The 26,693-nt window shown below is 36.7% G+C and overlaps 1 protein-coding gene across 14 annotated transcripts in view; it reads right to left on the bottom strand.

Annotated features, from left to right (window-relative positions):
- Nucleotides 1-10,708: 10,708 nt before the first annotated feature.
- Nucleotides 10,709-26,693, bottom strand: part of ZC3H13 (zinc finger CCCH-type containing 13) — an 85,984-nt gene continuing 69,999 nt past the window's right edge. For 9 of the 14 annotated variants that reach the window (XM_072617211.1, XM_072617215.1, XM_072617214.1 and 6 more), the window contains 5 exons: nucleotides 25,904-26,404; nucleotides 19,283-19,435; nucleotides 14,813-15,013; nucleotides 13,147-13,310; nucleotides 10,709-11,621 (listed from right to left, as the gene is read on the bottom strand). In XM_072617211.1, the coding sequence (XP_072473312.1) occupies nucleotides 11,448-11,621; nucleotides 13,147-13,310; nucleotides 14,813-15,013; nucleotides 19,283-19,435; nucleotides 25,904-26,404 (1,193 nt within the window). In that variant the 3' untranslated portion in view covers nucleotides 10,709-11,447. The remainder of the gene's footprint in view (nucleotides 11,622-13,146; nucleotides 13,311-14,812; nucleotides 15,014-19,282; nucleotides 19,436-25,903; nucleotides 26,405-26,693) is intronic. The other 5 variants (XM_072617218.1, XM_072617210.1, XM_072617208.1 and 2 more) reach the window with 3 other exon arrangements.

Raw genomic sequence — 26,693 nt, forward strand, 5'->3', positions numbered from 1 at the left:
ATATTTGGCTTTTTTTGTATTCATATCATCACCACTTCACACAGTACCTGGAAAATAGTCAAGAATGACTAAATGGTTTTTTAATTCATTCACTGAAAAATAAGTCACTTTTTAAAAAGTTTTAAAGTTACCAACTTTTTGTGAGGAGTAAGTTCAACTTCTTAAATTTAATTGTTTTTTTCAAGTGTAAGTCGATAAATATTGCTGCCTTTCCACTTGGAAGTATTTCCCAAGGAAACAGAAGTCTGGGCACTGTTGCTCAAAAGTTTTGGGAGCTGCCAGAGGACAGTGAGACTAGAGCTCAGACTACAGACACATGGGCCAGCATGTGGTACCCGCTGTGAAAGACTACTCTAACACAAAGTGCTAACAGGAAGAGCTGCCCCCATTTTAGTCTGATTTCTCTTTGAACCACAATCAGAACAAGTACTGGGAATACTTCAGAATCAATTTGTTGAAGGTGTGTGATTACAAAAGCTCAATGACTCAAATTAGTGTAAGTTGAGCACAGATGTTTCCCTGCTTCCCACTTAATGTGCTGGTCACAGTCAGACACACTTATACTTCTGAAATCTTTACTTTCCAGCAGAAGAGAAATCCCACGGTGGTATTCATGGACTTACAACGAAAGCAAAAAGATGCCGTTGTTTAACTATTGCACTTGCTTTTCTCTGACAGACAAATCGATACAACACTGAGTAGCTGCTCTTATATAGGGTGGCCATGGGTTTTTTTTTGTCTCTTGGTTTGGGGTTGGGTTGGGTTTGGGGTTTTTTGGTACCACAAGTGATAATGTTTAATATAAAATTTTGGAATAATCTCTTTGTTCTCTCTGAAGTAAACTCAGAGAATGCCTCTTCCTATGTCAGCAAAAGCCAGCCAAGGCCGACTCTACACTCCTTAAGGAGACCTTTAACCTAAGACACTATATCTTGAATAATGAGACTTTCCTTTGAATCTTATTATCTACAGACATGTACTATGTTATGGCATATTAATGGTAAAGAAAATATAGACATCTTAGGTCGTAATTTCTATTGAACATTGTTTACCCTTTCCTATGTCAATTATCTATTTAGGGGAGGAAGCCTGCCACTTACTAGTGGTGGGGTTTCTTTCCTTATCACCGAGACATATGCTTACCCAGCCTGAAATCCCAAGGCCTGACTAACATTGCTTTGTTAATTGTCCTGTCTTACTGAATTTATGATTTGCTTAATTAGGAGAGTTTCTTTCTCATGGCAAAATGTACTTAAGACAGATGATTTCTGTACTAGGTAGTCAGAGTCACCTCTGACTCCATAGCGCTATGTAACTGTTTTCTTTATGGGGAACTGATTAATTAATTAAGTCATAAAATGTATGCATTTAGCCATGTTGCCTTTTCTCTAACCAAGTTTTCAGGTCAACACAAGATATCTATGACAAGGAGCTAAAAGCCTGCCCCCTTACCTTTAAAGTCAAAAATACTGAAAACCAATTTCTTCAGTTCAAAAGCAAGCAGAGAAGCAACATCTTTCCAGACATCATATTTATCACTCCAGGAGTATATCCATTTAATCATGTCATTCTCTTCACAGTTCAGTCTGTTTTATGCAGGTGAAAATTAGAGTTGAATCTCCTGTTCAAAAATGTGATTATTGCATGATCTTCATTCAGAAGTACAGAGCTGATAGGGGTACTGAAACTCATATAAACATGACATTAAAAAATAAAAATGTCAGTGTGTGTGTGTGTGTGTGTGTGTGTGTGTGTGTGTGTGTGTGTGTGTTGGGGGGAGACTGCTTGAGGTTTGGGGGTTTTTTTTCCTTCAGGCTTCAGTAATATGAGGTGTAATTATTGCACTTAATGCACTCCTAACACATGAACAATAATAAATCCCTCTTTTCTCCTTCTTGGAATTTTCTTTAAAAATACAGTCAAGTATAGCTTTAAATTGAATCTTTTCTTATCAATGAACACAAGTGGCAAAGCAATGTTTCCTACAGTGCATATACTACATATACAAATGCTACATACATGCTAGAAAAAACCCCCACTATATTCACAAATAAGGAAGGGACATCTATCCCAAACCACTGAGTACACTGCTATTTTTCTTTAATTTCAGAATCAGAATTTATGTCCATTAAATCAGTAACTATTCAACCTGGTCACTGAAACTTCTGGGAAGACGGAGGAAGTCTGATTCGGCTAAAATTACCTTAAAAAAGAGACTATTCAGTTCATAGGACCATAGAGTTAGAGGCTGGAACAAACTCCAAAGGTCACCAATTCTAACCCTATTTCAAGAGGAGGAAACTCTTGCCCAGAGAGACTAAGAAATTTCCCCCAGGGTCACATGAATAACAAATCAATGGCAAGCTCAGGATTCAAACCTGAGTCCTGACACCAATTCTGGCACCTTTTGCATTGTATTACGCTGCTTCTTTCTTTCCTGAGAATGCACTGTCTGTACCTCACTGACTGTCTTGTTAAAATGTATGCATTGTTGTCTTATACTACCATTAATTTTTCACTTGTCTTTTCCTCTTTGACTACAGTAAAAGCATCTTGGGAGACAGAAATTCAATCTTATCAGCATTTAAGTGTCTACGTGCATCCACTCTAGGGATATAAATACAGAATTGAGATAGCCCCTGGACTCAAGAAGTTTATATTCAAATGGGGAAAAATATAAATGTAAATAAGGTTTTTTAAAAAATAAATGACAATTTGAGGAGGATGGAGATGGTACTAACAAGACTTAAAGAAATGCATTCAGGCTACTCACTGAAGGTCAAATATTGAAGCTTAAATACTCTGGCCACATAATGAGAAGATGAGACTCACTGGAAAAGACTCTGCTGTTGGAAAGACTGAAGGCAAAGAGGATGAGATGGATAGATAGTGTCATGGAAACAATGAACATTAACCTGGACAGACTCTGAGAGATAGTGCAGGACAGAACGGCCTGGCGTGCTGTGATCACAAACAGTCAGACTCAACTGAACAATTCAACAATCACAAACAACAACTAGGGGTAGGAGGGAGATCAGGAAAGGCTTCCCTGAAGTGGCCATAGGAGCTAACTTGGAAGGGACCTCTGCAAACAACACACACTCAAAAGATAAAAGAGATGGGAGAAAATGCTCCTCCCTCTATTTTTTGAACAAAGAGAGGAAGTAGAAACTATGGATATGGAATATTGTTCAGCCCTCCCTCACTCAAAACAAAGTCAAGTGCAAGTCATGTCATCATTTCTCTGAAAACATGGTCTTCTTTGGAAACGAAGGACGAACACACACAGATTGTTAGACTCAGTTGATATGTTTGTTAGCTTTGTTGAACTGCTTCCCCCTCTTACCTTTTTTAAAATTATTATTCCTTACAAAAGATAGTTTACTGCAGAGTGGTGGGGGAACAAGAGTAGGAGATACATGTGGAAATTCAAGTGATGTAAAAGCAAGATACCAATAAAAATGCAAACCAATGGTTTGGCCAGTTCAGGAACCAGGATTCTCGGTACAATAAAGTCCAAGAGACTGAAATGGAAATGGAATTACAAGGGGCCCAAAAGATTTTGAGTCTAACTTGCCTGTATGGGATCAGATAACACACAATTAAGAATGCTGGTAAATAACTGAAAGTCTGGGAAAGTCAACCCAAGAAGGATGTGAAATACTCAAGAATGAAATTCTGGAAACACAGCAAACAATTACAATGTTGGAAAGAAGTGGGATGTTGGATGGGGAATTAACATAGGTAGCCTCCTGCAATATTGACATCAGTCTTTCATTTTACAGATGAGGGGAAAGAGGCAGAGAAATTGTTATTGATGTGGAATTAACATAGGTAACTAATAAGCCACTTAGGTTTTTAAAAAAGAAACGTAGAAAAGATGAAAACAAGACCAGGTAACACAGGATAAGCAGAAAGTTGTGGCATGGTCCTATAAAAAGTTATCAGATATGCCAAAACTCAGAATGAGCTGAAGCTGACAAGGGGAAGTTAAATACAACAAGACATAAAGGGAAATTAAAGACATAAAGATAAAAAATTCCAACAAAAATGTTAGGGGAAGCTATATCGGAAGAGAAATAAAGCTTTGCTTTATTGAGATATAACATTTTCCTGGGATACACAAAAGTTGAGACACCAAACAAAGCTGCTTCATTATTATTAATTTGTTTTCTTTTCCAAGGACAACACTGTTGCACTGTAAATGACAGACAAAAATGACTTAACAAGGAGTGGATACTCAAGGTAGGTGAAAAGACAATAGGAAAATGCATAGTTGTCCTTGATGAATTCAAGTCAGCTACCTGGCATGAATTACATCTTTGGATAAAGAAAGAACTGAAAAATGCAATGGCGGACAGAAGGAGTACCACAAGAGTGGAGAAGGCAGATGACCTATTTTTACGAAGAGAAGAGCCTACTTTGCAAACTCTAGGCCAATAAGCTTGATTTTAACTCCTTACAAAATTCTTAGAACAGATCATCAAAGGGATGTTTTGGTGGGCAACTAGAAAATTAGGTGATTCAAAAGACTCAAAATGTCTTCATCAAAAGCAGGTCATGCCAGATAAGTCATTGCTTTTTTTTTTACATGGTTATTGAACTGGTAGGTGAAAGGAGTGCTAAAGTGTATATAGCTTATCAAGATTTTAGTAAAGCTTCTGATAAAGTACTTTATATTATTTGTGCTAAAAAAAAAAGAATGGGGACATATATTACTAAAGCATAATCCAATTAGATGAATTCAGAACTGGTTAGATAGCTGGACTTAGAACAGTGTTTCTAATGGTTTGATGTCAATACGGCAGGAGCCTTCCAGTACAGTGTCTCAGGGATCTGGTTTTTTTTTACCATTTTTACCAAAAACTTCAATAAGGAGAAAAATGGCATATGCATCAAATTTGCTGATGACACCAATCTAAGAGGATTAACTAACATACTGAGGAGGCATAGAGCCCTGGAATTAGAGATAGGCAGACCTCGGTTCAAATCTTTTCCTTAAACACTAGCTGTATAACCCTGGGGAAGTCAACTAATTTCTCTGTCTCTTTTCCCCTCATCTGTAAACTGAGAGGGTTGAATTTAAAACAATCTCTAAGAATGATCTTGACAGGTTAGCATTGGGTTGAATCTATTAAGACAAAATCCAATGGAACATCTTAAAACTTGAGTACAAAAATTAAATTTCACAAGAACAAGATGGGAGAAGAAATAGAAGTTTTTCTGAAAAAAGATCTGAGGTTTTTAGTGAATTACAAGTTCAAGGAGTCAGCAGCGTGCTTTGGCAGCCAATAATGCTAATACTGTCTTGGACTACAATAAGAAGCTCAATAAAGGATACTCCCTCTGTACCACATCTGTAGCACTGTGCTCAGTTTGGGGTACCACAGTACCACTTAAGGATATTGATAAACAAGGTGGCATCCAAAGAAATGAAACCAGAATCATGAGGGATCCACATGACATGAGGAACTGGAGATGTTTAGCCTGGAGAAGACTCAGGGAAACATAACTACCTTAAAGGGTTGTTATGCAGAATTAAGACTTAATCTCTTTGGCCCTAGAAGCCAGAATCAGGAGTAATGGGTAGAAGCTACAGAGATGCAGTTAGGCTTGATGTCAGGAAAAACTTCTCTGCTAGGAGTTCCTCAAGCAGAGTCTGGGTGACCACTCGTTGTGTATGTTATTATGGTGGGGATTCCTTCTGAATATGGGTTGAAATATGTGGCCACTGAGATCCCTTCCAACTTTTAAATTCTGATTTAATTTTTCAATGACCCACGGAATGACCATTAAGTTACAAACATTTTGTTGCAAATATGAACAGTTTCTAAATCAAAAAATTCCCCTCTATGGGGTGAAATGATGACCATATCATTAGTCACTTCATGGGTCAGTTTTGCTCATTTTACTTTGTTAAAGGAAGGATACAAGGAGGGGGAAGGAAAGAGTATCAGGAAATGGCTGATATAAAAACAAAAGGAATTAACAAAACATTACAAAATAGTTGCTAGATGAATCACTGCTTCATAAAATATGTAGAATGACTTACTCCATTTTAAAAAGGTTGAATTTTTTTCTTTCCTAAAATCTGATTTACAGGAAAAAGCTGGTTAGAACTACTGCTCTCCACTCTCTTAAAGTAGTTATTATTGTATGAAGAACAGAGACCAATGGGGGTGTCTGAGCTGTAATATTTTCCTGGGATACACAAAAGTCAAGACACCAAAATGGAAGTGTGAGTCATTCAATGGAAAACTGAATATTCAGCATTTGGATATTATGCTAAATACAGGATTACAGAAATGAAAGATAGTCTCATTAACATACACAAATACTGTAATGGCTAGGCCAGGTATAATAAGTGAAAGTGTATGGATATTGAGAATTTCAATCAATTTTAAAAGTAAAATGAGCAGCTAAAATTCCAAGACCAGAGATATTTTGATTTAAATATACATGTGAGTGGAGGCAAAGTATGAGGAATAGGTAACTGAGTCAGCCATGTTATAGTTGGATATGACCTTAAAGATAACATTTAATTCAACTCCTTCATTTTAGAGACGAAACAGACCCAAAGTGATTAAGTGACTTATCCGAGGTCACATAGCTCCTGGTCTCTTTCTGGATCTGAAGTTAAATGAATCATACAGTATGATTTACCTCCCTACCTAAATAATTAAGAACTGCAATGCTTAGTTAAAGACAAAGTATTTGATGATCAAAGTAACCCGGCTGAATGTCCCTTGCAAATTCATTTTCAAAAAGTCAAACTGTATTTTTACACAATTCTATAATGTCCTTTTCTAAAGAATTCAAAGTTCCATAGGTCTAAATAATATATAAAAATTATCTTTGAAATAGTGGAACTAAGCCTCTGAGTGACATGCAATTAAAAAAATAAGCACATGAAAAATTAATACTAATACTTAATCAAAGATACCAAAAAAGAGCCCTTGCCTATCAAAATCTTCATATTTCTTGTGGTAGAAAAAACCAGAAACAAAGTGGATGCCCATTCATTAGCAATGGTTGCAAAAACTGATATGTGAAGGTACTGCTGAGGTATGAACAGAGAAACTTTAGAAAGATTTGTATGAACTGATGGACAGCAATAGAACCAAAAGAAAATATACGGCAAGGTAAAGGAATGGAAAAACAATTCAAGGTCACAAGTAGAAATAAAACATGAATTCCTCCTTCACAGCAGAAATGGAGAACTAAGACAGAGTCCACTGTCAGACATGGTGTCTACATCAGATTTTTTTTCTTGTTTTGCTTTTCCCCATGGGAACAGTTCAACACAGTGGTGGAAAGAGATGACTGATATAAAAACAAAGGGCATCAGTAAATTATAAAAGCAGCTCAAGGAAAGGAGAAAATTAAAGTCTATAGAATCAAGTACACTATTTAATATTTTATTCACCCTCCGACATAATACAGATGAGCTCCTAATATTTTCAAAATGCAACAGAATACAAAAAAGTACAACAAAAGAGGGAACAAAATTATACGTTCAGTCAATAAGCATTTATTAAGTGCCTACTATATCCAAGACACTCACAAAACATGTTAAAGTTGTTGGCTATGTGACAAAAAAAGGTAAGGTCTTAAATTGTTAATTCTCTTAACTTTTAATTCTCTTTCCTTCCAGGCTATTCTGTTGTATTCTATGATTTGCATTATTTCCTTATTTCAGAAAAATCACAAAATTAACAGTTCTGTGACTCAGGTTCAGTTTGTGAGAAAAGTAATGAAAATAAAATCTGTACTGTGGTAGAAATTATTCTATGTCCCAAATCATGTGACCCAGTCCGATCCCCTGCCTCCCCCATGAGGCCAGGGGTATCTCACTTCCATCTCCCCCTTCCCCACACATACTTCTGAGTCCCAGATGACCTACAGTCTGACATGTCCATCGTCCCAGGTCAGGATGATGTCCACAGAAGCACTGGTAGCTTCCCAGTGTATGAACTCTGCCCATTTCCCATCTACCCTTATGGCACATTCTTTCCCCATCAGTACTCTTCAGTGAGAACCCTCCCATGGTGCACACTGACTCCTTCCTTTCAGCTTCCTGGACTGATTTCCCTCCATCCTGTAACCTTTCCCATTCTCCTCTTCAATTACATTCCACTTCCTTCTTTAGCTCCTAATTTGCTTCTTTAAAAATGCCTTGATGATCTTTTTAAAACTACATAGCACTTTTTTAAAAAAATACAAATGTAATTTCATTCCTTGTTCTTTCCTTAGTCTCTCACATTTATTTTGGATTTTATATATTTATTTACCTTCCTTGTGATTGTTTTTTGGAGATGCTTGCAAGTTAAATTCTTGACATTTGGTGTTTTGGAGGGATGTAGAAATGTTTAAAATGCCTTTTGTTGATCATTCAACTTCTTTGTTTACTAGGTTCAAGGTGTATCATTCAGAGTAGCAACTTGAGCTCCCTAGCCTTTTGAATATTTCTTTTCCTTTTCAGAATATACTATTCAACCAATCAATAGGCATTTATTATGTACTAATTATATACTTTGGATCTCCACAAAAATATAAAAGCATAAAAATGACATTTTTTCATATAAAAGCAAAAACAAGTTTCTATCCTTGAGGAGGGATGACATGCATATAAGTAGGTACATAAAAGATAACTATAGAGTAGATAGAAAATATTAAGAGTTAGATGGGACCAGGAAAAGTCTCCAGCAGAAGGTGGTGTTTGGGCTGAGTCTTGAAGGAAGCCAGATATTCTAAGGGGCAGAGTTAAGAAGAATGCGTAATCTAGGAATGGGGGACAGCTAGCAGAAAGATACTGAGACAGGAGATGAAGCGTCATGCATGAGAGACAATAAATAAGCCTATATGGCCAGACCACAGAGCACAAAGAGGGCAATGATGCATAAGATGACCAAAAAGACAGGAATGGACCAAGTTGTGAAGGGCTTCAAAAAGGGCAAAGAAATTTATATTTGTTCCTGATTAATGAATGGGGAGACACTGGAGTTTCTCTAAGAGCAGGTCAACATGACCAGACCTACATTTTACGCAAGTGTGAAGGCTGGATTGGTATGGGGAAATTCGTCCACTACTACAATAGCCCAAGTGAGTAGTGAATGATGAGATTTGAACTACGGTGCTGGCTCTAAGAGGGGCTAAGGGATATATCCAACAGATATAGCAGAGAAAGAAATGATTTGGTAACTGAATAAAAATGTGGCAAGAGAGGGAGCATTCAAGGTTGGGACACTAAGGTTGGGAAAAATGGATTTAAGTGCTTGAAACAGTGGCCAGAGAAGCTGTGTCCATCAGGAGGGAACCAGGTCTCAGTGAGACACCAAGATGGAAGGAGCAGAAAAGTTAGTTTTAAGATGAAATCAAGTTTGCTACCTCTGGAGCAAGCATTCCAGAAACCCCATTGTAAAGGATAGCTAATTTTATAGTGGGAAGGAAAGGAAGGGAGAAAGATGGGTTAAGGGGATGGGAATAAGGGAGAGAGTGATGAGGCACAGGTAACAGGGTTTGAATGACAGATGGGCATCCAAAATTCCTGGGATGGGAAGGGTATGACTGGATGAGACTTTGTTAGTCATTGACTAATGAGCTGAGGGGGTTATCAACATCCCTTGGGGACTGCCCTCACTGTGGCATCCTCTCAGAGTGTTAGGTAGCTCAGGTGAGGGAACCAGTGGCGGGGTAGGGTGTAAGTATAGAATGGAATGGCATTTCGCTCCTTTCCCTAAGTCAGGCAAGGCCAGGTCAGGAAACAAGAGGAGTATGATGAAATGGCTTTCTCTCAGAGACAAAGGCAGTAGTATGAAATGGCATTTCTCAGTCCCTTGCAGGAAGGTAGGGGCCCTTGCAAACAAGAAGCCAGTTCAGAAAACCAGCATACTCTGTCCCCTATAGGCATGAAGAGTCCCCTAGAAGCAGGAAGAAGCTAGCATTCAGCTAACAGCTATCACTGATATAGGGTTTTAAGGTTTCCAAATGTTTGCAAAATATTATTTCATTTTATTCTTGACATTGTACAGTTGCATCTGACTGTCACCCCATTTAGTCAGGGTGAAATTCCAACACTTCAAAGGTGTTGCAGTTTCAATGTTTTCTCAAGCTTATGGTCATTCAATTAAAGTACTGGAGCTAAATGTTCTATTTGTCTAACTACATATGCTAAAGCAATCACACTCTCTGTCCTACGTTCTTTTAAAGTTATATGAAAGAAAGACTAAGAGTTTTATATCCTACCCCTAGTAAGGTTCAGGCAAACTAAGAGGGACAGAAACTTGGACTTCAGTTTTCAAAAACATCTGAGGAACAAATAACCAATTGAGAATTTCCATCAGTGCTCTTCATGAGGTAGCACAAAAGACTACAGCTCTGTTCTCAAGTCCTTTTCAATTCCTTAACTTCATCCAAATAAAAAAAAACTTAAATTACAAGGCTCTACAAGTGGCTGGAGGTGTGTTGGCAAACCTCTTTTTAAATCGCAGGCATGCAACAAATTCCGGACAAACATCGTTTACTGGATGTGCTTTTAATGCTCCTGGAATACACATACAGTCTCTTTTAAATTCAGAATATTACTCAAAATCTCTCTACCAATAAACAAATGAATAAGTGCAAAGATGCAACGTTGATCCTAAAACTCTTAGACACAGAGAAAAGGGAGGGAGAACCAAGGGAGTCAAAATCAGAAAGAAAAAAGGAGTTGTGTTTATTAAAAGGAGGAATGTTTATTAAAAATAAAGACTAAAGACACAGTTTCCAAGTTTAAAAAAATGTGTATATATAATTTTAAAAATCCAAATACATATTATACATTATAGCAATGCACATTTATTTTTAAACAAGCAAAAAAAAAAAGACCCAGAAAGTTAGGCTTATTATTTTTATAACTTCAGAAGAGAGGTGCTATGGTGAAATATTTTGGCTTTATTCTACTGACAGATAGCTGGACACCTGGACACTCACAATGCTAAAGAAACACTAAATGCTTTGTGTAACACTAATACACATAGCTAAGGGAAAGCACTCAATTGGGTTTGATGGACACACTGTTTCCAAGTAAAGTCAACATCTCTGTAACGAAGACTCCATTAGTAGACATCAGTAGTTCCATCTCATGAAATACAGGTTTAGACTGGAAAAAGAAGCATATATGCCCTCCTTCAGTTTTGCCAACTGCTGCAATAAACTACTAAATCTAGACGTCCTCACATTATTACCCTTGTGGATCCAGGAAAAAATGAGCGTCAAATCTGAATCCTCCACTCTCCAAAAAACCCAACTGGTACATTTCAAATAAAAGCTGTTGTGCCTCACTCAATCAGAACAGCGAACAAGTCTTTTGTCTCGTTATCTAAGGAGGCTTGCCAAATCAAACAACTTTCCAACAGAATATGCTCTTCGTTAGGAAGATACTCTGAAGGGCAAAATGAGCTTCAGTGTTACAAAACACATACTTCAGGCTGGATACTAGGTTGTGAAAGTTTACTATTCTCTTCTGTCTTTTCCTGCCCAGGTCCATGGCAAATTGTCTTGCGCTTAAACAATCTCAAACTTAACCGCAATAACTCATTGTCTACCACTGGAGTGTTTGTGTATGTCTGCTTCAAGGTGCCCTGAAAACAAAATAGGTACACATTATTAACAGCGAGAGATGGAGGCTGCTGACAACAATGCTAAGAACAGTTCCTGATGCTCTCTCAGTTTCTGATTCTAGAGAATGTAGTGTTTTGCTTACATGGGCTGACAAGCTACAAAAAGAGAATTATTTGCACAAACCTTAATGATTGATACCTTAGAATTCAGCCAGTCCAGCTTCAAATTCCACTAATGCAGGAAATTCCTTCTCGATATCTTGGCCAGATTGAAATCAAGTTTATTTTTAAACACTTTAAAGTGACAGAGAGCTCACCACCAGACGAGGAAGCCCTTTCCATCAATGAATAGCTGCTGTAAAATTCTTGCAATCCCAATTGGTCGCAGTTCTCCCTACTGAACCAAACAAGGTAAAATCCAACCTTTGCTAGGTGAAATTCTTTTAAATGCCTGAGTACAGTAATGATGTGGTTTTCTCTCCAGTCCTTTCAATTACTGTTCACATGCTATCACTTCTCGGTCTTTCAGTGGTCACTTCATGACATGTCCTATTCTATCCGTAGCCTGATCAATGCAGGACAAGGGTCTTCTTATTTACCTTTTTCCAGACACAATCCTCAGACTACTATGACCACAGATCATGCTGGCTTTATTGGGCAGCTATAGCAAAGAGCTTATGCTAGATATGAAGTAAACTAAAAGCTCCAGGTCTTGTTATATATTCATTTGTATTAAACCAGAATATCCTCAATCTAATCTTAGACAACTAACTTAGTATTATATGTAAGACCTTACACATATCCCTATTAAATCTTAACTCGTTAGTTTGGGACCATGAATTTTGTAAGAACTTTGAATTTAATCTTAGTCTACCTAGAGTGTTTTTGAAATCTAGTTCTGTTCTTTTATATATTAACTAATAACTCTCCTCAGTTTTGTGAAATCCACAAATTTGTTAACTATATCTTCAAGTCACTGATAAAAATGCTTGGGCAGGGTAGGCCCTTGTGGCCAACCATTAGCGATTTCCCTCTACTAACTGATCTAACACTGACCATCACTCTTTGGGAAGTCATACAACCAATTACAAATAAATCCTTCAGCCTACACCTCTATGTGGCTGCACTGGTGAATTTCACCGACTCCTAAAGAAGCCTGTCTAGAAAGCAGCAGCATCTATTTCTCCACTAGTGACAGTGCACGTAAAAAGAATTCTGCCACAACTGGTTGTCCTCATGTTCTTCTGCAGATGTACCACAGAAGCAGGCATTCACCTTGATTATTTCATAGGAAGGGATCATTATCATGGATAAGGAATAAAGAAAAATATCCACTACAATCCATTAATTCATAATCACGGAAGGGAAGGTATGTTTAACATGTTATGTTTAATATTCACCATAGTGACCATACTAAATGGGTACTTAATACTTTTTAAAAATCTTCTACATAATGCAACCACAATTCTACTTAAAACAACCAAATGAAAACATATCATTCATATCAATCAATACACTTTAAATGTAATCCAAGGAATGACAGTACCTTTTCATTTTTTACTAGCTGTTTCCGAATTGCAGAATCCCGCCTAAAGCACAATGCTTTACAACATGGTCCAAGATTGCTGAGAAGACCAGCTCTCTCTTCTTTACGTAGCAACGCTGCCATGTTTAGGGCTCCCAATTCATGTTCAAAAAGATTTTCTGCATCTAGCAATAAAAATAAAGCAGCATAGAAAAAAGAAACTCTACTAATTAACAAATAAAATATTCCACGAAGTTCAAAATATACCTAGTTAAAAGTATGACTATACTATAGGACAGTCAGTGTGGCATAATTCAGGAGTTGGTAAACTACAGAAAATTTTTAAATTTCTTACTATATTAATTCACATTTTCATTCTCTTCCTTCATTCCATCTTCTAACTTCAAAGTACTATCAACTATCAAGTGAACCAAAATGAGTTTTACCTCCTTTTTATCTTTCACTCCCATACCTTGATAAAAGTAGACACCAACCCCCCATTCTTATCTGCTCTCCCCCAAGTCAAACGCCAAAAATAAGCAGTAGGCAACAGAATATAATTTAGAACCTCTACAAATTGCGGGGAGGGCGGGAGAGAGGGGAGAATCCCTGAAAAATTTAAAACTGGGAAGTGCTTTAAGGTTTGCAAAGCACTTTACAATATCTCTTTTTATACAGACAACCCAGAGGTAGTTACTATTATTATCTGCATTTCTCAGAGGCAGACAGTGGTTAAGAGTCACACAGTAAGTGGCTAAGGTGGGATTTGAACTCTAGGTCTAACCTTCTACCCACTGTGTTACCTAACTGACTACACTAAAATGGTCTAATGTACGAGCCACACCAAGAAAAGCCACTACACCAAATTTAGGTAGCTTTCTCATAAAAATGCATCTTATAAGCAGCATAGTAAAGTCAAAAGAACACTACACTACGAATCAGAAAGTTTTGATTCTTGTCACAGCAAGTTCTTCTAATACCACCTATGTCCACTTGAGGAAATCACTTATTTTCTCTTAAAAGGCAAATCTCAATTTTCCTCATCTGTAAAATGATGGGGTTGGACTATATGACCCACAAGGTTCTTCCTACCTTTCAAATGACATAATGAATGACTTATTTTATTTTCAATTCCACCAAACCATGGTGTGCACAGTACAATACAGTTAATTGTACAGTGTCAAGAAAATAATGAAATACTACCCAAGAATATATGATTTTATTTATCTTTGGAAACTTAAAATTCTATAAATTACAATGTTAAATCATGTTGATGGCTCAGGCTAAGCAGACCTACAGATAAGAGATTCCAGCCCAAACTAATTAACTGTCTTCAGGTTCCCTACATTAAGTATAGTTTCCCGTGGAAAGGGGAGAAAAACAGCCTTCTGAGATGTAGCAACTAAACCATATCTATCCACTATAGTGAACCTACCTAACTATACTCTAGCCTATATTACAAGTTTCTGGCTCTCTCAATGGTACTGTGCAAAGTATTTAGCAGTTTTATATTTTAACTTACTCATTTGTAAAGTTAAAATAATAATTACCATCATAAAGATAAAACAGCTGAAATAATAATTCCTCCAGTAAAAAAATGCTACATCAATACAAAACAAGATTCTGCTCAATTTAAAGACTCTAACAGATGTAGGAAGAAATTATATAAACAAAATGAAACAATTACCTTTGGGCTTTTCTAGAAGTCTCTGGCACGTTTCTTTAACTTTAGAAAATAGTTCAGAACCTGCCAATTTTTTAGAAATTCCAACTCGTAGCATAACAGCTCCAGGTGTGAATTTTAAGAGGGCAGCTCCAGGTTCTCGTGGTTCTTTAGGATGTTTTGGCATAAGACCAGACCAGTCGACATCTATCACATCCAAAGGATCTGCAAAGGTGAATAAGAATATGGATGTTTTCAAAATAAAGAGTATCATACTGGAAAGGTTATGAGGGTAAACATGCCTTTTTGCGTGTTTATATCATGGCTAGAATGTTGATTTAAGTCAATTTTATGCTATCATAGATGTTTTTAATGTGGTCAATCATACTTTATGTTTAGTTACATAAACATTACAAGAAGCATTCTTGTCCATTAATATCCTATAAAACAATACATTATAATCAAACCCTGTATAAGTGCATGACCAGTTTTCCTATGATGCTTCTCCATAAACTTCAACTCCAAAGACCCCATTGCGCTATGGAGGTGACCTCAGCCTCATTAAAGTGTTTTGACAATGAGATGTAAACTCTAGCATATCTCAGAATGTGGGGCTCTGTAACAGAATATGCAGTTATTACGATTTGGTCAGCCAAGTTTAGAGGCTCATCGTCAGGTCAACCCTTAAGGAGATGAACTACTTTGGACATTACAACTCATGAAGATTATCTGCTAAGAGGGCTTTTGATTTGTACTGGTCATACTGATTAAACTGTTGTTCTTTTGAAGTATTGCAGTATATATAAAGTATCCTACTTTACCTAATATTGCATTTCCAAAGTCACAGAATGTGCCTGTGTTGATACTGGCTTTAGAGAATGTGGACTTTAACTTTACTATTTAAAACAGTCATAGGTCTGGAGTTGTTAAAATTTTGCTTTAGTGACATCATTCATCTAGAAAAACAGATCAGAATGGCCTTAGCAAAAGTCTGTCTGCTTTCAAAGTTAACAAATAGGCCGAACACTTGGCGATGAATCTTTTGGTCATGGAAACCTGTGAAACAAAAGTAATTACAAAATGATCCAAGTTCTATATTCCCTTTCGAGTTCTGCAGTGACGATGGCCAAATGGCAAAAAGGAGGGCATAGGTTGCTAAGAAACAAAACATTTAGACCATCTACATAAATATCAACATAGTTGTTAGAACTATAAAATGTGAAATCCTTGTCCAATTCTTAGTAACTGAACATACTACTGGAAGAACTAAGTCACAGCTCACAATAAACAAAATGAGAAAAAGGAATACACAGCTAAATGGAAGAGTAGCTTAAGGTTGTCTTTGGAGATACAGAACTGGTTTTATTATGTGTCCCAATGAAAGAAGCAACATCATTTCATGGAACATTTGGTCATCCCATCTTGCAGTGCTCACAATTAAATATTTGCAAAAAGACAACCATGAAATTGCAGCTTAGCCAACAACAACTGTGAGATCAATGAAAATTAGTTTTTTGAAGATTTTACTGGCACTTTCTGAACTAAATTAATATATACTTTTGATTCTTGATGACTTCAACACAAAGATAGATGAGAGGATAGTAAAAACTGTTGGAAAAATATAGTTCAGGCCTAAAAATTTAAAAAAGCCAAAATACTGCTATACACAGTATTACACAGAAGCCTCACATCTTTATGTCATAAACACTTCATCTGAGAAAAGAATAAAAAGCTAGTGGACATAGCCAGCACCAACTAATATTTGAAAAAAATAAAATAAAATCTATTTTGACAGGAAATGACTCATTACTGATGTAGAAAGTTTTACCTGAATTGGGCTATCTGTATACTGTCTGAACAACTATTTATAATCAAAGTCAATAAAAAGCTAGAAATAAAAATGAGATAAAAAGAGATGGCATGCAATTGAAATGATGACCCAACCTATTTAAATAAGTCACTGATGCCGAAATAATGGATACAGAAAGACGAAAGGACACACTGATTACAATAATTCACACAAAGTTTTAAACAAGGTCAATGAACAATGAGACCAAAAGAGCCAGAAACTGCCTTATTTGGCACATCCTTGACTTAACTTGATAACTGGGATATAGCAACCCAGGACAACAGTAGTTTTTTTATTATTAACTCTTTACAGAGAAGGATGGTGGCAGTTTAGGTGTAATATCACCTTATAAAACCCAAAGAAGCAATATAAAGTAAAACTAGTTTTTAAAAAACTTGGAGATTCAATTAAGCAGTTATCCTAAAAGTATTTAAAGTATGAAGTTGGAAAAGAGAACAAAAAAAGATGGAAAATTGAAAAGTTCTGCCAAGATTTTTAAAGCAAACTTTTCATCATCCATTAAAGTAGAATTATCACATTTGAATTCTAATGTGCTTATAGAAGTAGAAAAGACAATGAAGACAGGATGGGAAAATTAGGTCCACTAAGCAAGTATCGACAGAGGTCAGACTAGTACCTGAAGGAAGGAACATACCAAAGCTATCAGAAAAAAAAATACAGAAATTCATTACCACCAAAAATGTCAACCAAGACAACATTAACCTGCCAATAAGATACCTGCTTTCTCATTTACATAACATTTTTTAAATGAGAATAAGCTACATATGCATGTTAAAGGAAACTTTTGAAGAGGGAATTAGGAAAAGGCAGGCATTTTGAAATACTACTGTACAACAGACCACTGTAAAATAGACCACTTCTTCACCATCATGAATCTAACTGAAAGACAGAAGAAATGCAAGATATCTCACTGAGATTCTTGGTTGTTGACTATAAAAAAGACCATCTGATCTGGTAGAGCAAAATGCCACCTTAATGGGCTTCAAGTGAGATATGCACCATGTATGTGAGATTTCTTGAGATACAACAGAGATGGCCTTGTTCTACAACCATCTAACATAAGTATCAGGCAACAAAGAAAACAAGGAGATGTATAAACACAAACAGTGTTCCCCTTTGTTACGAAGGACATGTAGTCCACAGAACCTGTGTTTCTACATGATGGAGTCTTCCACACACCACTCAGAAGAGTCTGACTTAACTACATAACAGGAGAAATCAAAAGGCTTAAGACTGTCTTGCCTGTTGTCTAGATTGTGATAATGCTGTTACATGTTCAATCTACAGAACTTCAACAATCTTAGACAATGAAAAGAGACAATGTGCCGGGCTCAAAATTAACAGGAAGAGGAAAGCAGGCTAGATTAGACTGCTGCCTTTGGGAAACTATAAAGGTCTTTTAATAATCCCTAACTTTTCCATGAATGAAGGAAAGATACATCTTGTAATATCAATATCGTTCCAATTTTCTATAACTGAGGCATGAAACATTAAAGAAATGAAACTATGTATTATCCAGAGAACAAGAAAAGATTTCATCTACAAAACACAGAAGCAAAAAGAAGATGAACTGGTCACTGTGCAAGAATGGAGGTTAAGGAAGGGATAAGCCCATAGGTTCCACTGATATCCTTTCCATCATCACCAGGAAGACCTGAGAATCCAACCCTAGCACACTGGGTAGTTTGTGGCAAATTTATGGAAGCACATAGTTAAGAGCTACACAGGATGAAGGCATAGATGGATTATAATCCAAATCGTAGGAGGGAATAAACCGCATAAAAGAGAGTTCACAGATCCATTCGAGTACTTAAATATTACTGATTATAACTACAATTATCCTTTTTACAGTGAAAATCCAGGCTCATTTTTATTAAATGAATCAAAAAAACCCCTATAAATTAGGCGACCTTTGTACTCAGTTGCTACTGCAATTGTTTACCTGGAAAATTAATATACTGATGATAGTTATAAATTAGTCTAGTAGTTTAGAAAGCAATAAGTATTTCCTCCCAAAAAAAATCCCTAAACTGTAAATAGTCTTTGACCTGCTACTACTGCTACTGCTGACTACTTACTCCTCTTCCTCCTCCTAAAGACATCAAAGAGAACAACCACTATATGGAAAAGTATTAATAGCTCTTTTTGTGGTGGTAAAGAACTGAACATTGAGGGGGTGTTTATCAGTTAAGGAATGGCTAAACAAATTATGGTAGATTAATGTAATGGAATGTTATTGTGCTATAAGAAACGATTTCAGATATATCTGGGAAGAACTGCAACATGAAATGATGCAAAGTGATAATAAGCAGAACCATGAGAAAAATGTATAAAATGAGAAAACACACTACAACCTTTCCCAACTCAAAAAAGAAAAAAAAAATACAAGCAAAAAGAAAGCCAGAAAGAATCAAACAAGGACAGCTTTGAAAGTTAATGTGCTGAATGTATTATACACTTTAAAAAGAAAAACAAAACCTGCAAAATGGAGATTCATAGTTCTCTCCTGCCCTATACTATATGTGTGTGTGCATGTATGTGTCTGTACATGCATGGAAATCCTAATTTTATCTGGGATTTGTTAAGTTGAGAGGGAAAAATACAATTTAAATTTAAAAAGATACCTGGCATCTTCTCATCATCCTGCTGATCTTCCCTCTTTTCAGCATCACCTGCTAGAATTTCATCCAGTTCATCATCACTGATTGGCTCATATCCTTCTCCAGCACCAGATCCTAAAGACTGTGCATCATCTAACTTGGTTTCATCATCACCTGCTAAGAAGACAAATGAATTTCATCATAAAGATAACTTTATTTACTAATGAAGAGCCTGATATGAGATTCTACTGAAGTAACTAGGAAAGATGAGAGCTGTTCAAGTCATGAAATACTAAGGGCATAAAACAATTCATTTTTTGTACTGCTCAATTATTTGATGGGTTCCAGAATCAAATACAGGTGAAAACTTATTTTGTCCCAAACCAACTATAATAACAAGAGATAAAAAAATATAGTAATGGTACAAACACAGGTTATTCCCTTTTGGAAAAAATACACATTCACAAAAACACAACACACAAAAACCAATTATGAGCTGCAATCAAGTTTTATGTAACTGGAGCTTATATTCAGATTAACATATCAAGATAGGCCATAAGATGAGAAGAAATTACTTTTTTCATTTTCCAGCCACAATTTCCATTTGAATTCTCAGTTAATTGACAAAAAATTGATTTGCCCTTGGACTGAATTCATGCAGAGTAAGTTAGTAAAGATAAAAACGAAATCCAGATGTCTATTTACTCCAAAAGACTTTTTTGTATCATTGCTGTAATTATTCAAACTAAATGCTTTTAACACAATCTATGGAGGAGCCAAGATGGCGGAGTAAAAAGATACACATATGCTAGCTCCGAACCCAGAGCCCATAAAATACCTGTAAAGAAGAACTCCCAACAAATTCAGGAGCAGCAGAAGCCACAGAACAACGGAGCAGAGGAGATTTCTGTTCCAGAGAGACCTGAAAAACTGACCTAAAAGGTCCAGAGCACCTGGACCCAGAGCAGAACCCAGCCCTGCCTTGGCCACGCGGCACAGAGAGGAGCAGATCTGAGCAGGCTTCAGGGACAGAATCTCCAGCAGCACAGGTCCCTCCACCCACAGGTCTGTGAGAAGGTCTTTTCAGCCAGCCAAGAGGAGAGTGGGGTGTCCCCATAACTCAGGCCCCCTCAGGAGGCAGCAGCAGAGGCAGCAGCAGACAAGGGCTCCCAAAGCAGGCAGGAGCCCAGATCCATTGTTGAAGGTCTCCTCATAAACCCCCTGAGGGAAATGAGCCCCTTGAGGTGGCCCTGCCCCCACCTGAGCACCTGAACTTAATCTCACACTGAATAGCAGCCCTGCCCCTGCCCAAAGCCCTGAGGCTGGGAAGCAGCATTTGAATCTCAGACCCCAAGCTCTGGCTGGGCATATCTGGAGGTGAGGTGGGTGTGGAGAGGAAGCTCAGAAGTCAAGTCACTGGCTGGGAAAATGCCCAGAAAAGGGAAACAAAATAAGACCATAGAAGGTCACTTTCTTGGTGAACACATATCTCCTCCCATCCTTTCTGATGAGGAAGAACAATGCTTACCATCAGGGAAAGACATAGAATTCAAGGCTTCTGTATCCCAAACATCCAAAATAAATATTCGATAGGCTCAGACCATGGAAGAGCTCAAAAAGGATTTTGAAAATCAAGTTAGAAAAGTGGAGGAAAAACTGGGAAGAGAAATGAGAGAGATGCAAGAAAAGCATGAAAAGCAGGTCAACACCTTGCTAAAGGAGACCCCAAAAAATGCTGAAGAAAATAACACCTTGAAAAATAGGCTAACTCAATTGGCAAAAGAGGTTCAAAAAGCCAATGAGGAGAAGGATGCTTTCAAAAGCAGAATTAGCCAAATGGAAAAGGAGGTTCAAAAGCTCACTGAAGAAAATAGTTCTTTCAAAATTAGAATGGAACAGATGGAAGCTAAAGACTTTAAGAGAAACCAAGAACTCATACAACAAAACCAAAAGAATGAAAAAATGGAAGAGAATGTGAAATATCTCATTGGAAAAACAACTGACCTGGAAAATAGATCCAGGAGAGACAATTTTAAAATTATGGGACTACCTGAAAGCCATGATCAAAAAAAGAGCCTAGACATCATCTTTCATGAAATTATCAAGGAAAACTGCCCTGAGATTCTAGAACCAGAGGGCAAAATAAGTATTCAAGGAATCCACCCCATCACCACCTGAAAGAGATCCAAAAAGAGAAACTCCTAGGAACACTGTGGCCAAATTCCAGAGTTCCCTGGTCAAGGAGAAAATACTGCAAGCAGCTAGAAAGAAGCAATTCAAGTATTGTGGAAATACAATCAGGATAACACAAGATCTAGCAGCTTCTACATTAAGGGATCAAAGGGAGTGGAATAGAATATTCCAGAAGTCAAAGGAACTAGGACTAAAGCCAAGAATCACCTACCCAGCAAAACTGAGTATAATACTTCAGGGGAAAAATTGGTCTTTCTATGAAATAGAGGATTTTCAAGCATTCTTGATGAAAAGATCAGAGCTGAAAAGAAAATTTGACTTTCAAACACAAGAATGAAGAGAAACATGAAAACATAAACAGTAAAGAGAAGTCATAAGGGACTTTACTAAAGTTGAACTGTTTACATTCCTACATGGAAAGAAATATTTGTAACTCTTGAAACTTTTCAGTATCTGGGTAGTTGGTGGGATATTACATACATACACACACACACACACACACACACACACACACACACACTACAGAGTAAATGGAATAGGATGAGATCATATCTTAAAAAATGAAATTAAGCAGTAACAGAGAAATATATTGGGAGGAGAAAGGGAGAAATGGAATGAGGCAAATTATCTCATAAAAGAGGCAGGCAAAAGACTTTTCAGTGGAGGGAAAAAGAGGGGAGGTGAGAGAAAAACATGAAGTCTACTCTCATCACATTTGACTCAAGGAAGGAATAAAATGCACACTCATTTTGGTATGAAAACCTATCTTACAATACAGGAAAGTGGGGGAGAAGGGGACAAGCAGGGTGGGGGGGATGTTGGAAGGGAGGGCAGTGGGAGGAGGGAGCAATTTGAAATCAACACTCTTGGGGAGGGACAGGATCAAAAGAGAGAATAGAAACAATGGGGGGCAGGATAGGATGGAGGGAAATATAGTTAGTCTTACACAACATGACTATCATGGACGTCATTTGCAAAACTACACAGATATGGCCTATATTGAATTGTTTGCCTTCCCAAAGGGAATGGGTGGGGAGGGAGGGAGGAAGAGAAGTTGGAACTCAAAGTTTTGGGAACAACTGTCGAGTACTGTTCTTGCTACTAGAAAATAAGAAACACAGGCAATGGGGTATAGAAAGTTATCTTGCCCTACAGGACAAAGGAGAAGATAGGGTAAGGAAAGGGAGGGATGTTAGAAGAAAGGGCATGTTAGTGATAGTGGCAATTAGAATGCTCAGCGTTTTGGGGTGGGGGGAGGGGAGAAATGGGGAGAAAATTTGGAACCCAAAATTTTGTGGAAATGAATGTTAAAAGTTAAATAAATTAATTAAAAATAAAAAAAATATATACAGAAAAAAACAATCTATGAAAACTTATCTTACACATTTTACATGTGGCTATAATCAGGTGAAATATTTTTAATATTCTCCATACCTTACCCCAGAGTTTTTTCAATACTGAATTTTTACTGCCTATTTTACTCATTTCATCAGAATTCCATGATTATTTGTATACACTAAGAAAGTAAGGAAGATAGCTACATCTTCCTTAATTTTTTTACCTCTAAATCAGTAGCACAAATGGAGGCTCCATTTCTTGTCATATTCAATACTAGCTATTCTTAATAGGTAGGCTTAGCTTTGTCTTTTAGCAAACATACACATTCTTAGATATCAGTACAAACTTAAGTGTTACACTCCAGAAATCACAGGTAAAGGGTCTATAAACTTAATATGAATTTAACACTGTAAGTATAGGGTGTAGCTAACATTTCTAATCACCCATAAAACTTATTGATCTTAAAAAGTGTAATTCCCAAAGTCATATAGGTGAATTCTTTAGTAGATATATGGTAAAATCTCATTATTCCTTAAGTTATGACAATCCAGAATATGGTATGTCATGATATTTAAGTAACAAAATTTTTAACTATTTGTCCTATGAGAATTTTTAGGATATCAGAAAAATTATAAAATTAAGTATTTCTGAAAGTATTAACACTAAAATATACAGATTATCATAAGTACAGCCTCTGTAACATAAGCCTATTATAATTATAGCTTAGTTTACTTCACTTTACTTGATATTTTCTATTTCCAATTTAAGTTTATTTAATTAAAAGTATTTTTTTTTAATTTAAAAATTGTTTTTGGTAATTTTAACTCGTTATTGACTTCAGGATGGCCAAGACCATTCCCTATTATTCTGGATTAGATTTTATACCAACTAAGTCCTCTTGAAACACCTGGCCCTTGAAAAGTACAGAAATCTAAAATGTTTTAAATTTTCAGAAGACGATTTAAACTATTATTTTTTTTCTTTAGTGTTTTCAGCTGTGTCCAACTCTTCATGGCCCCATTTAGAGTTTTCTTGGCAAAGATACTGGAGAGGTTTGCCACTTCCTTCCCCAGCTCATTTTGAAGAACAGGAAACTGAGGCAAACAGGATTAAATGACTTGCCCAGGGTCATACTGCTAATAAATGTCTGAGGCCAGATTTGAACTCAGGTATTCCTGACTCTAGGCCCAGCGCTCTATCCACTGCACAACCCAGTTACCCAAACTAATATTTTTACCTGAAGATTATTATACATTGATTTAGCCTTTGTCTCAAAATGTATAATTCCACAAGGTGAAAATTAATTCTAACCACAAGTGCTATTAACAACATTGCTTAGACTACAAGGAATACTATGATAATTTTAAGAGTCTGCCTCCTGTGATGCCTGGAAGAGGTTTATTCTTGGCCTAAAGTTTTGTGGCTAATATAGTATTTCTAATTAATACAGTATTTAATAAAAAAGTAATTCACAGGTACAAAAGCTTTAAAGTCCTGAACTCCCATTTAGAAGTAGGCAGACTAGCCACGTTTACTTCCTTCCATTCTTGACTCTTCACACTTTTCCACTTCTGTCCCTCCCTCTATAGTCTTTCAGTTCCCTTTTCCATGTGCAGTCTTCCCCCGTTAGAATGTTAAGTTTCTTGAGGATAGTGATTGTCTTTATTTTTGCTTATATTTGTATTCCCAGCAGTTGGCACTATGCCTGGTACTTAGTCATTCTGTACCCACAAATCTGCCTAATGCATTCACTCCCCTCTTCCAAAGCTCTCAACCCACCACACCAAAGAGACCAAATTAATGAGATAGTGTGGCAGAAGAAAAATAAAGGAAATTAGGCCTTTTTTCAAATGGAAGATTGATAAGACAATTTAAAGAGTCTAAGCAGAAAATTTTAGACCATCTGGAAGAACAAGAAAGCAAGGATCACCACAAGTAACTCTACATTTTTCACTTACGATTAACATATTTTCTACAGTCTAAAATACGAATCTAAAAGTTCACCAAGAACTCTTAAAACTTCTTAACAATAGGATTCACCATGTTTAATTTATAAAGCAAGATGCTATGTGAACTTCTCCATAACAGAATAAAAATATCCCTAGCAGCCTATAAAGATGAAAACTTAGTCTATTTTTTTAGTGAAATCCCAGATCTGTTATGTATGGTCTTGTGTGATTTTTAGAAAGTCATTAAACCTGTGGAACACAGTTTTCCTATTTGCAAAATGGAAAGGTAACGTTAGATGATCTTGAAAGTCCCTTCAAGCTTTAAGTCTACAATCCCATGAGCTACAAAGATAGTGATGAAACTCTCTGAAAAGAAAAGAAAACTCCCTTCCCTTAATGCTAAGATGGTCTTTTAGTAATTTCTTAAGACAAACGAATACTGTCTTTCCCCTCTGCTCCACTTTCTAAATTTAACCTACTTGCCAATTTCCTCCCCTTCTATGAAACCTTCCCAGACCTCTCTTGGTCACTGTGATCTCTCCCCTCCTCTGCACTCACAAATACTCTACTGTACCATTCATTCAACAGAAAACAAACAAAAAACCCTCATTTTGCCTTGTAATACTTTTTATATTATTATTGTTGTTGTAACTCTAGCCAATAAGCATTTACTAAAAATCTCAAGGACTATTATTATTTAACTTGAGCTAAGTCTCAAGGACTATTATTATGTAACTTTTTATGTACCTATGCCTTGCATCTCTCTCAACTAGATTACAAGCTCTAAACGCTCTAAATATATCATATAACTCCCTTTACTTATGGCTCCACACTATCTGTGACAGCTAGTTTCTTCTCTGTAGGAGTAAATGGATAAAAATCCACTGATCTATTTCTGTCATATCTAAGATATCTAAGGAAAAAAGTTAATAGGGGACAAAAATCTTTGCATGCGCTAGTAAGATTTATTCTAAACAATCTAACTCCTTTACATTTTTTTGATCTGCCTTGGAAGGAAGTACATGGTTAAACTAAATTCATCAGATTTTTTCCTCTGCTTCCTCTACAAAAAAAATTTTTTTGGCAAGAAGAAAACCTTTAAGGAGAAAGTATTTTGTTTTCAAAGGCAAAGAAAGAGTAATATGCAGACTACTGTAGAGCTCACCTTCCAAGCTCTCAATTTTCTCAGCTTCATTTACATCATCAAATCCATGCAAAGATCCCAGGTCTTTTTCTATTCTTTCTTTCTCCAAAGCTATGGAGTCTCTGCAAATTCCCTCAAAATCTTTCTCATGCTCATCCAGTTTTGTTTCACTGCGTTTTGAAGACTCTATGTGTGAAGAAGTATCAAGAGTTCTGTCTCTGTCTCTTTCACTAGAATCAGGAATCTGCCTCTCTCTTTCCCTGTCCACGTCTCTCCTTTTGTCTCGCTCTCGTTCTCGTTCCCGGAGTCGGTCTCTGTTTCTTGGCCAATCTTTATCAGTATCTCGGTCCCATTCTCTCTGCCTTGTTTCTCTCCTTTCCCTTTCCCGTTCTCTATCATGTTCATGTCGATCTCGTTCCTGAAGCCTTTCTCGGCTATCAAAAGACCCAGATCTTGAATGAACCTGGCGATCTGACTCAGGGGAACTTCTTCTAGAACTGTGACTTCTTGAATCTTGACGATCTAAAATAAATATTATAAATACAGATATCTGTGTTATGCATTAAGCTTAATAACACAAAAGACAACACAGGTTAAGAGGGTTTCATTTTAAAAATGCCCCCTTGTTTAAGAAGTAAAGAGTAACCCTCTAAAGAAAAATAAATTTAGCCTAATGTATGATGTTCACACACATTCTCTACTCGTGTTCAACAAGTTAACAAAATACCACCATATCTGCACATATTACTTCTTTAAGAACATCCCTTAGTTAAGGTTCAAGTTTCTTTAAGTCTAAGAAATGAATCTTCAC

The sequence above is a fragment of the Notamacropus eugenii genome, chromosome 6 (genome assembly GCF_028372415.1).
Source record: "Notamacropus eugenii isolate mMacEug1 chromosome 6, mMacEug1.pri_v2, whole genome shotgun sequence".
In the NCBI taxonomy this organism is placed as follows: domain Eukaryota; kingdom Metazoa; phylum Chordata; class Mammalia; order Diprotodontia; family Macropodidae; genus Notamacropus; species Notamacropus eugenii.